Source organism: Ranitomeya variabilis, chromosome 5 (assembly GCF_051348905.1).
Source record: "Ranitomeya variabilis isolate aRanVar5 chromosome 5, aRanVar5.hap1, whole genome shotgun sequence".
NCBI lineage: Eukaryota > Metazoa > Chordata > Amphibia > Anura > Dendrobatidae > Ranitomeya > Ranitomeya variabilis.
Genome location: NC_135236.1, coordinates 498,560,658 through 498,573,263, shown reverse-complemented (window position 1 = coordinate 498,573,263; position 12,606 = coordinate 498,560,658). Strand labels below are relative to the sequence as shown.

Here is a 12,606-nt window from a genome sequence, read left to right as displayed (position 1 = left end):
TAGGGTTTACATGTAAATGGAAACGCTATGGAAACTGCTGCGGACCCGCAGCATCAAAATCGCCGCGGTAAAAACCGCAAAGTGTGAACATGGCCTTACAGCGAGTTGTTACTTCAGGATCAGCCAGCAAACTCTGGAGCGATCCAGCAGGTCACAAACTGCTGGAGACTGACCACAACGGCACCCATAACAGAAGATGATGGCTGATATCTACAGCTCTAGCAAAAATTAAGAGACCACTGCAAAATGTTCAGTTTGTCTGATGTTTCTTTATAAGTGTATTTTTGAGTAAAATGTAAATTTTTCATTTATTCTATAAACTACTGACAACATGTCTTCGAATTTCCAAGCAATAAATTTTGTATTTTTTTTTTCTGAAAAGGAGAAATGGTCAAAAAAAAACAAAAAACAGTGCTTTCAGACCTCACATAATGCAAAGAAAACCAGTTCATAATCATTAGGAAACAACAAAACTAATGTTTTAACTCAGGAAGAGTTCAAAAATCAATATTTTGTGGAATAACCATGATTTTTAATCACAGCTTTCATGCGTCTTGGCATGCTTTCCACCAGTCTTTCACACTGCTTCTGGGGCAAAAATTTAAGCAGTTCTTCTTTGTTTGATGGCTTGAGACTATCCACAATCCTCTTGATTACATTCCAGAGGTTTTCAACGGGGTTCAGGTCTGGAGATTGGGCTGCCCATGACAGGGTTTTGATGTGGTGGTCGCTTACTTTTTACCAGAGCTGTATAATACTAGAGGTAGGTAACTTACTTTACTGAGCACTCTGTCGGTAAAATAAAAAGAAACACTTAGGTGATGTTTTAACTGTAAAATGTACTTTATATGTAATATATTTTTAGTACATTAGGAACATGGTATGTTTCTATTAGCAATTACCTGTGCACAGCCCACAACAGATTCTGTTATAAGTGTTTTGTCCGTTATGTGTTCTGTCTTCCCAAGCACATTTTTGCCTGCTCCAATATTTTCCAAATTCTTTCCTGCAAAACCTCCATCTCCTTCACTCCAGTCATTAATGCAGGAATTTTCATGACAACTCACTATATCATGTATGCTAGTAGTGGACTCACTTAACCTAGGATCTTCATTCTGCAAATGGCATAAGCATAAAAACAGTAATCATAATCAACAGCTTAAGAAGCACAAAGTACATCTGATGAATGGCTTGTTAATGCTACTTGATTCAAAAAAATAAATTAAATACTTTATAAAAAATCCATGAGCTCCCTTGATTCTGCTGCTCTTTTCCATTTGTGTTGTTACTCCATTGCAGAGATATTTACATTGGTTTCTTCTGGAGCGCACGCTCTGAAATCTCTGCTTGCAGTTCTTATTATAGGTTGTGGTGCGCTTTCATCCTTCTCTCCTAGATGCTGTCAATCACAGCTTGACAGCTGATCCATCAGTTTCACACTGCTACATTCAGTAAGAGTGATCTGTTTTTCTGACAATCTCATGACTCTGCTAAGGCAGAGGTATATCCAGCAGTGAGAACCAGTCTAGCCGAAGCTCATCGATACCAGAGATACAGGTGCTTCTCCCAAAATTAGAATATCATCAAAAGGTTAAATTTCAGTTGTTCAATACAAAAAGTGAAACTCATTTTATAGTCATTACAAACAGAGTGATCTATTTCAAGTGTTTATTTCTGTTAATGTCGATGATTATGGCTAACACCCAATGAAAACTCAAAGGTCATTATCTCAGAAATTTAAAATAATTACCAAAAAGCACCTGCAAGGGCTTCCCAAGTGTTTAAAAAGGTCCCTTAGTCTGTTTCAGTAGGTCCCACAATCATGGGGAAGACTGCTGACTTGACAGATGTCCAAAAGGCAGTCATTGACACATTCTACAAGGAGGGTAAGCCACAAAAGTTCATTGCTAAAGAAGCTGGCTGTTCAGAGTGCTGTATCCAAGCATATTAGTGCAAAGTAGAGTGGAAGGAAAAAGTGCTCAAGCAACCGGAATAACCACAGCCTTGAAAGGATTGTTAGGAAAAGGCCATTCAAAAATTTGAGGGATATTCACAAGGAGTGGACTGTTGCCAGAATCATTGCTGCAAGAGCCACCACACACAGAAGTATCCAGGACATGGGCTACAAGTGTCGCATACCTTGTGTCAAGCCACTCATGACCAATAGACAACGCCAAAAGCATCTTACCTGGGCCATGGAGAAAAAGAACTGGACCGTTGCTCAGTGGTACAAGGTGCTGTTTTCAGATGAAAGTAAATTTTGCATTTCATTTGGAAATCAAGGTCCCAGAGTCTGGAGGAAGAATGGAGAGGCACACAATTCAAGCTGCTTGAGGTCTAGTGTGAAGTTTCCACAATCAGTGATGGTTTTATCAAGACGCTATGTTTTATCAAGACCAAAGCCAGCGCAGCAGTCTACCAGGAAATTTTAGAGCACTTCAAGCTTCCCTCTGCCGACAAGCTTTTTGGAGATGACATTTCATTCTCCAGCAGGACCTGGCACCTGTCCACACTGCCAAAGTACCAATACCTGGTTTAAAAACAACAGTATCACTGTGCTTGCTTGGCCAGAAAACTCACCTGACCTTAACTCCACAGAGAATCTATGGGATATTGTTAAGAGGAAGATGAGAGACACCAGACCCAACAATGCAGACAAGCTGAAGGCTGCTATCAAATAAACCTTGGCTTCCATAACACCTCAGCAGTGCCACAGGCTGATTGCCTCCATGCCACTCTGTAGTGATGCAGTAATTGATGCAAAAGGAGTCCCGACCAAGTATTAAGTGCATTTACTGAACATACATTTCAGCAGGCCAACATTTCGGGTTTTAAAATCACTTTTCAAGCTGGTGTTATAAAGTATTCTAATTTAACGAGATAATGATTTTTGGGCTTTCATAGGCTGTAAGCCATAATCATCAACATTAACAGAAATAAACATTTGAAATAGATCACTCTCTTTGTAATGACTCCATATATGAGTTTCACTTTTTGTATTGAAGAACTGAAATAAATTAACTTTTTGATGATATTCTAATTTTGTGAGAAGCACCTGTAAGCTCATCACTGAACAGACTAGCAGAGTAGCACCAGATAAATTATTATTACAATCAGGGTCTTTGCCTCAACACAAAGGGGTTGTCCACTACTAGGACAACCCCTTCTCATATCCCATGCTTGGCCTCGATAAAATAGAAAAGCCTATACTCGCCTCCCGTGCTGGCACTGTTCCAGCTATGTTGGCACTCGCGGTCCCGGGACTCCTGTGCGGTTGTTGTGACACATGAGCCCTGCACCCAATCAGCGCTGGCGTCACTGTCCTCACCTTCTGTCAAACTGAACATGCAGAAGTTTGGGCTGCAGCTGATCACTTACTTCATCTTCATGTTTATATAGTCCGAAGGCAAGCAGAGTGATGCGAGCACTGACTGGGCGCTTGGCTCACGTGTCACAAAAACCGCACAGGATCCCCCCGGGATCACGAGGGCTGACACCGCTGGAACAGTGCCGGCACGAGAGGTGAGAAAGTTTTTTCATTTTAATCAGGACCAAACATGGGGAATAAGAAGGAGTTTTTCAAGTAGTAGACAACTTATTTAATGTTCTTCATAACCTCGTGGTAGATTTACTTCTTTAGACACTAGCGGAGCAGACGAGGTTTCTCGGGGCGAAGCCGTTTCAGGAAAAAGCCGGTGGTTTTTTTCCAGAAGCAGCTTCACTTGTGGTTTTTGTTTTGTTTTTGCGTCTGGCATTATTATGTACAGTTCCTAGTGAAAACTGCCCAATTAATTAATATGCTACTATCTTTAAACACTCTGTTACACCCGGTCAGTTTCCTGTACCTCCAAGGGGTCTCCGTCGGGACTCCCGCTCTGTGCCGGCTCCACGCTGTCTGGATGCAGTCTCTGCCCCTCCTTCCTCTCCTGCTATCTGGCATGCGGCCAGCAGGTTCCCAGGCAGGGTTCTTAGGTCGCACGCACGCTCACTCCCGGTCTCTTAAAGAGACAGTGTGCATTTTCCAAAAGTTGCCTCTAACCAATAGTGTGTGGTTGGCTACTATTTCTAGCCCCTCCACCATGGGGAGGGTGCCAGAGCAACAAGTATCCACTGTTGCTAACTTCCGGTTCCTGTTTACATGCGCTTCTGTTTCTGAAGTATCTGCCAAGTACTACGCTTACACTGTCTGTCTCCACAGATCCTCTGCTACCTGTTACCCGGTAATTCTGGACTGCATCCACACTATCTACGCTGGACCCGTCTAGTCCCGCCAGTCAGCCTGCCACTCTTCTGGACTACGCCAGTACTCCCGGTACCAGCTTCTACTCGAACACCCGGTATCTTCTGATCAGCTCTGCAGCATCCGCTAACCCTACTGGTCCGTCTGTTTCGCTGGGACAGCGGCCACGAGGTAGCACCCGTGTCCTCCAGGCAGTCCATTCTGTCCCTGTTCGAGGGGACTTACTACGGGTGTCTGGGGCTCACGCAGTATCGCCCCCTTCGGAGCCCCCCGGACCGTGGACGTGGTTCCACATCCACATTTAACCTCAATAAATACCTCAATAAATACGAATGTGAACTTCTATATCTGTGCCTCCGTTTCCGTTCGTTACAGATTGCTCCGGCCATGGAACATGCTGGGTCCCAGAAATCACCAGCCAAGGAGTTACGTCAGGCAGGAGGTCTCCCAGCTGAGGGAGCAACAAGACAAAATCATGTCTTTCCTGCACGTTTCAGCTTGCATGGATAGTCTGGCTTCTCCAACTGCACCTGCTCCTGCCACCAGTGTTCAGGTATCTAACTGCACAGCAAGTAAGGATTCTCGCTTGGTGGCCCCACCCACTTCCGAGGTGACCCCGTTTTGTGTCGAGGGTTCATAAATCAGTGCACACTGCACTTCGAACTGCTGGGGCATAGGTTTGCTTCTGATCGGGCCAAAGTTGGCTTCATCATGTCCCACCTTGATGGAGAGGCGCTCGCCTAGATGAATCCGCTATGGGAGAGGGTGGATCCGTTGGTTACTAATCTCCAGTCTTTTCTAGAGGCATTCCGCAGGACCTTTGACGAACCTGGCTGTACTACGTTGCCAGCTTCTGCTCTTCTTCGACTACGACAGGAAGTACTTACGGTGGCTCAGTATGCAGTGCAGTTCCGTACCCTTGCGTCTGAACTATCCTGGAACAATGAGGCTTTGGTGGCTACCTTCTGGCAGGGGCTTTCTGGAAGAATTAAGGATGAGCCTGGCGGGACGAGACTTGCCTACTCTCCTGGATGACTTGATTTCCCTGGCAGTTCGGGTTGATCTACGGTTTCAGGAACGGTCCAACGAGATCAGACGTGAAAAAGAATCCAACCACCAGGTTGCTAGTGCTCCAAAATCTGCGAATTCTCCAACTTTGTCTTCCGCTCCTATGGCTATGGAGGTGGATCGAGTAAATTTGGTCAACCGTCACCAGGAGGAACGTCGCCTGGAGGGGAGCTGTTTCTACTGTGGTAGTGCCAAGCATTATATCAGCTCTTGTCCTAAGAGATCAGGAAACTCCAGTGCCTAGGGTCTGTAGGAGAGGCTACCCTAGGTAAGGTTCATCTCTCTCCAGCTCTGCAAATAATAGTCTCCGTGGCCTTCGGCAAGACGAGATTTTCAGAGTTCTGTCACCTGGATTCTGGTGCCGCCGGGAACCTCATTCGGCAGGCGGTAGTGGATCGTTATCACATTCCAGTCCAGCGTTTACAGGAACCATTGCAGGTGACATCTGTGGATTGCAGACCCTGTTGGAGTCCATACGGTTCCAGACTGTGCCTTTGGAACTCCGGGTAGGTCTAACTCATTCTGAAAGAATCCGCTTTTATGTGTTGCCAGATTTGTCGCACCCCTTGCTTCTAGGTCTACCCTGGTTCCAGATGCATGAACCTGTTCTAAATTGGAGGACGGGAGAGGCCCTGCGCTGGGAGATTCCTGCTTGGATGAATGTATCATTCCGGTTCGTCCTGCTCTTCCTCCAGTACAACCCCGGGTTTGCCTTCTTACTGGTCGTTCGCTGATGTCTTCGCGAAAAAGGAGGCAGAGAAATTACCTCCACACAGGTCGTATGACAGCCCCATTGATCTGCTTCCCGGAGCTTCTCCTCCTCGAGGATGGATTTATCCCCTTTCTCCAGCGGACACTCAGTCCATGTCTGATTATATTCAGGAGAACCTGGACAGAGGATTTATCCGGAAGTCTTCCTCGCCCGCTGGAGCTGGATTCTTCTTTGTGAAGAAAAAGGATGGATCTCTACGACCCTGTATCGATTACAGGGGGCTGAACCAGATTACGGTAAATAACAGGTATACGTTGCCGTTGATTTCAGAATTGTTTGATCGTCTTAGGAGGTTTAAAATTTTCACCAAACTGGATCTCAGAGGGGCTTACAATCTGATACACATTCGTAAGGGAGACGAATGGAAGACCGCTTTTAACACCCAGGACGGACACTACAAAAACCTGATAATGTCGTTTGGGCTAAGTAATGCACCCGCAGTTTTTCAGGAAATTGTAAATTATATTTTCAGAGATCTGCTTTACTGGTGTGTTGTAGTTTACCTGCATGACATCCTGATCTTCTCTGCAGATTTAGCCTCTCACCGGAGACAAGTACGCCTGGTCTTACAAAGACTCAGGGAGACCAGACTTTATGCTAAATTTGAAAAGTGTCTCTTTGAGCAATCCTCTATGCCTTTCCTTGGTTATATTGTCTCGTCTACAGGTTTAAAGATGGTATCCGCCATTCTTAAGTGGCCTCACCCATGCGGTCTGAAGGCAATACAACAGTTCCTGGGGTTCGCCAACTATTACCCTTTGTTCATTCCACATTTTTCCACTCAAATGGCACCCGTTTATGCCCTGACCAGGAAAGGCACTAACGCCAAGGAATGGACACCTGAGGCAGAGAAGGCTTTTACTTCCCTTAAGCATGCCTTCTCCTCTGCACCCGTTCTTTATCGACCGGACTCCGAAAAACAATTCTTGCTTGAGGTAGACGCTTCCTCCATAGGTGCTGGCACAGATCTCACCCAGAAGTCATCGTCCGGTCGGATGGTCACCTGTGGAGTCTTCTCGAAAGTCTTTTCTGTTTTTGAGAGAAATTACTCCGTGGGAGATCGAGAATTATTGGCAATCAAGTTAGCCCTGCAGGAGTGGCGTCATCTCCTTGAGGGAGCTGCACATCAGGTTGTCATTTACACAGATCATAAGAATCTCGCTTATCTTCAATCTGCTCAAAAACTGAATCCTCGTCAAGCCCGGTGGGCCTTGTTTTTTGCTCGATTTAATTTTGTTCTTCATTTCCAACCAGCTGATAAGAACATTAAAGCCGATGCACTTTCTAGAGCGTTTTTGCCTCCTGATTTTGTGAAGGACTGCACCACATTATTGAACCGTCCAGATTGGTGCCGTGGCCACGGTTAATCTTGCTCAACTCCCTCCAGGAAAAACCCTAGTATCTACCTTAGATCGGAAACGAGTTCTTCGGTGGGGTCATTCTTTTAAGTTGGCCGGTCATGCCGGACAAAGGAAGACTCTGCAACTCATCTCCCATTACTACTGGTGGCCTACCATGGGCAAAGATGTTCAGGAATATGTTGCTGCCTGTCCTTCATGTGCTCGCAACAAGACTGATAAGCATTTGCCCTCTGGGAGGTTATTACCTCTGTTTGTTCCTTCTGTACCCTGGCAGCACATCGCAATGGACTTCATTACTGATCTTCCCGTCTCCTCCGGCTGTTCGGTCATCTGGGTCGTGGTGGATCGTTTTTCGAAGATGGCTCATTTTGTTCAGTTACCTGGTTTCCCATCTGCTTCAGCGCACGCTGACCATTTCATACAACATATCTTCCGTCTTCATGGGTTTACTCTCCACATCGTGTCCGACAGGGGTGTCCAGTTCACCTCCAAGTTCTGGAGAGCACTTTGTAAGTCTATACAAGTGGAGCTGGAATTTTCTCCTGCATATCACCCTCAATCCAATGGGCAAGTAGAGAGGACCAATCAAATTCTGATGGGATTCTTGTGTCACTTTGTCAACGTGCATCATGATGACTGGATCAAGTTGCTGCCCTGGGCAGAATTCTCGTACAATAATCAAGTGAATCCTCTGGTAAATCTCCCTTTCAGATTGTGTTTGGGCTCCAACCCAGGATTCCGCTTCTAATCTCTGGGTCTTCTGGTGTTCCTGCAGCTGGTACCTTTACTGAAGAATTCTCGAAAGTATGGAGCGACACCAAGGTTGCCTTAGAGAAAGCTTCACTACGTATGAAGAAGCATGCGGACAAAAAACATCTGGATGCTCCCTCCTCTCGGCCAGGAGATAAAGTTTCTCTCTCCTCCAAGTATATCTGTCTGAAGATGCCTCTTACAAACTGGGTCCCCGCTTCATTGGTCCATTTGAAGTCCTAAAACAGATTAACGCAGTCTCGTACAAATTGAAATTGCCGGCTTCTTTACGTGTGCCTAATTCTTTCCATGTTTCCCTCCTCAAACCCGTATTTTTTAGTTCTTTTTTCAAAGACCCTGGTTCCACTCCACATCCCGTCAGTGAGGAGGATGTTTTTGAGGTAGAGAATATCTTGGCCACTAAAAGGAGAAGGGGTAAGATCTATTTTTTTGTGGATTGGAGGGGCTTTGGTCCTGAGGAGAGGTCATGGGAGCCTAGAGAGAATATCCGAGCTCATCTTCTGAAAAAATTCTACGCAAGCTTGAAAAAGAGGGGGATACTGTTACACTCGTTCCCTTTCCTGTACTTCCAAGGGGTCTCCGTCAGGACTCCCGCTCTGTGCCGGCTCCACGTTGTCTGGATGCAGTCTCTGGTCCTCCTTCCTCTCCTGCTTCCTGGCGTGCGGCCAGCAGGTTCCCAGGCAGGGTTCTTAGGTCACTCGCGGTCTCAAAGAGACAGTGTGCATTTTCTAAAAGTTGCCTCTAACCAATAGCGTGTGGTTGGCTACTATTTCTAGCCCCTCCACCATAGAGAGGGCGCCGGAGCAACAAGTATCCACTGTCGCTAACTTCCGGTTCCTGTTTGCATGCGCTTCGGTTTCTGAAGTATCTGCCAAGTACTCCGCTTACACTGTCTCCACAGACCCTCTGCTACCTGTAACCCGGTTATTCTGGACTGCATCCGCACTATCTACGCTGGACCCGTCTAGTCCCGCCAGTCTGCCTGCCACTCTTCTGGACTACGCCAGTACTCCCGGTACCAGCTTCTACTCGAACACCCGGTACCTTCCAGTCAGCTCTAGAGCATCTGCTAACCCTGCAGGTTTGTCTGTTCCACTGGGACAGCCGCCACGAGTACGGGGTCTAACTGAAGGTAGCACCGTGTACTCCAGGCATTCCATTCCGTCCCTGTTCGAGGGGACTTACTACGGGTGTCTGGGGCTCACGAAGTAACGCCCCCTTCGGAGCCCCCCGGACCATGGTCTAGTGGTTCCACATTTAACCTCAATAAATATGAAGGTGAACTTCTACATCTGTGCCTCCGTTTCCGTTCGTTACACACTCCACAGTTTCGGTACCCTGAATTGGTTAAAAGAAATAAGAGACTGAACATGTGCAAAGCAATGTAGTTTTCACAGTGCAGTGGATTATGTTCAATTTTTCCAATGGTTTTGTGGTGAAAAAAAACTCAAAAACATTGTGTACATATACCCTAATACAAGTATATAAGTAAATATATATAACAGGAGAAACAAGAGCAACCAGGTACGATAGACACAAATATTTATTTTATTGAAAGTTCAAAAATATATCAAATTACCACAAATAGTCACCAAACAACAACCATAAAAAAATGACACATCAGCAAGAAAAGAGACAGAAAAGTCAAGGGGTCACTGATTGCACCTGCCCGACTATTAGTGACCAGTAATATTCATCTAAAGTGCTTGTGCAATAATATAGGACATGGTAAGAAGGCTCCTCCAGCAAGGGATATTAAATTACATCCAATCAAAAAACCCCTAAGGAAGGAGAGAACTTACCACGGGCAGAAGCACAGAGACCCCAGGCCGGTGTTAGATACCCTCGACGCGCGTTTCGCGTGTTTGATCCACCGCTTTATCAAGGGGAATGAGTATAAGTATATAAGTAACTCTAAGGTTCAGAGGTAGCTTTTAAAAACGCAGGCTATGGCCAGAAAACAGCAGCGGTAACTAATTGTGCTTTTGATGCATTTTTCAGGGGTAAGCCGTTTGAGGGAGAAAAAAGCTAATAAAAAATTTAACATTTTGTATTTACGCTTCTTTCTGCAAGGAAAAAACTTATCAGAAAAATAAGTGTGAACGTTGGTGGACAACCTCTTTAAAGAGAACCTTGACATGAGTTTCATGGTGCCCGAATATAAATATCTTGTTAGTCTAAGATGGCGAGGCAGGAAGAAGTCGCTGGGGATCTTTTTGGACTAGTCAGTCCACAGAAACTGTAGTCCCCTCTCTGCTTTTCAAAGTATATTTTCAATGAAACGCCCCATATTTCAGAGTAAAGGACACCAGGCTGCAATGACGTATCTGGTGTCGAATACATGTTGCCCATGGTTTAGGCATTAAGAATCATCTGTCAAGTTACCTTTAAAAGGGTTTGTCTGCTTTTTACTATAATTAAAAAATAAACTGTAAACCAGAAAGATCAACTGCAATTTGCAGGAAAGCCGGACAGCAAGTGTTTATACCCTAGAAAAATTACTATGGGGAAACAGAATCAATTACATTGTGTCAGTGAGCTACGCTGTCTTTCTAAATCATGGACATGCCACATCAGAGAGAACAATATTCTCCGTAGCTGAGGTTAATGGATGGAGTTGCAACTCAGAGTTGCCAAATAAGGTATTTCAAAATGGGTTTTCTAAATTAACGAGCCACTTTATAAAAGCTGAACTCTGGTTGTAATACACAAGGCCCATGGTGCTCTCTATCCACTACATTTTTACCTGTGACCAGCACAGAATAGTTTCCTTTCTAACAGACACCATGTCTGAAGGATGAATTATATCTGTTGCATCAGAGTTTTCAGTCATCCCAAGATCAAGCTGACTTTGTCCTTCTTCAGTATCTTCCAAATTGCTTTTTAAGCATCCCTCACTGCAAACTTCCATGCAGCGATTATCAGTGCGACTCATTAAATCATCCACACTGGTAGCAGACGGACTCTTTCCAAAATCTCTCATCTACAATAGTTATAAGAAAAAAATTAGGGTCAATATACAAAGAAAATATTGTGAAAACCACAGGCAATGTAATACTCAATGGCTTATTTTTGCCTGCGCCCCTTAACCCCTTCACTCCCCAGCCAGTTTTCACCTTCCTGACCAGGTCAATTTTACAATTCTGACCACTGTCACTTTATGCGGTAATAACTCTGGAACGCTTCAGTGTTTCTCAGTGATTCTGAGAATGTTATTTCACGACCAGTTGTACTTCACGTTAGTGGTAAATTTTGGTGGATATAATTTGCGTTGATGAATATATCGAAAATTTGACAAATTTGAAAATGTTGCAGTTTTCAAACTTTCAATTTTTATACATAGTTATTAAGGTTGAAGGAAGACTTTATGTCCATCTAGTTCAACCCATAGCCTAACCTAACATGCCCTAACATGTTGATCCAGAGGAAGGCAAAAAAAACCCATGTGACAAAGAGTAAGCTCCACATTGGGGAAAAAAATTCCTTCCCGACTCCACATACGGCAGTCAGACTAGTTCCCTGGATCAACGCCCTATCAAGGAATCTAGTGTTTATACCCTGTAACATTATACTTTTCAAGAAAGGCATCCAGTCCCCTCTTAAATTTAAGTAATGAATCACTCATTACAACATCATACGGCAGAGAGTTTATGCCCTTAAACAAAAAAAAAAGCCCTAAAATAGTTAATAACATTTCCCACATGTCTACTTTCCATAAGCCTTAACTTTAAAACATTGTTAGGACGGTATAAGGGTTAAAAATGTATTAGCAATTTCTCATTTTTCAAACAAAATTTACAAATATTATTTATTTAGGGACATCACATTTGAAGTGACTTTGGGAAGCCTGTGTGACAGAAAATATCCAAAAAGTGACTATATTTTAAAAACTGCACCCCTCAAAGTGCTCAAAACCACATTCAAAAAGTTTATTAATTCTTTGGGGCTTCACGGGAATTAATGCAATATTAACCCCTTCATGACCTTGCCGTTGTTTGCAATTCTGACCAGTGTCCCTTTATGAGGTAATAACTCAGGAACGCTTCAACGGATCCTAGCGATTCTGAGATTGTTTTTTCGTGACATATTGGGCTTCATGTTAGTGGTAAATTTAGGTCGATAATTTCTGAGTTTATTTGTGAAAAAAACGGAAATTTGGCAAAAATTTTGAAAATTTCGCAATTTTCACATTTTGAATTTTTATTCTGTTAAACCAGAGAGTTATGTGACACAAAATAGTTAATAAATAACATTTCCCACATGTCTACTTTACATCAGCACAATTTTGGAAACAAATTTTTTTTTTGCTAGGAAGTTATAAGGGTTAAAATTTGACCAGTGATTTCTCATTTTTACAACAAAATTTACAAAACCATTTTTTTTAGGGACCACCT

The 12,606-nt window shown here is 44.0% G+C and overlaps 1 protein-coding gene across 4 annotated transcripts in view; it reads right to left on the bottom strand.

The window, feature by feature from the left end:
• The window catches only part of BRD8 (bromodomain containing 8), a 134,802-nt gene that overhangs the window by 42,642 nt on the left and 79,554 nt on the right, over window positions 1–12,606 (bottom strand). For all 4 annotated transcript variants that reach the window (XM_077265671.1, XM_077265672.1, XM_077265673.1 and 1 more), the window contains 2 exons: window positions 10,959–11,195; window positions 903–1,115 (listed from right to left, as the gene is read on the bottom strand). In XM_077265671.1, coding sequence (XP_077121786.1) covers window positions 903–1,115; window positions 10,959–11,195 — 450 coding nt within the window. The remainder of the gene's footprint in view (window positions 1–902; window positions 1,116–10,958; window positions 11,196–12,606) is intronic.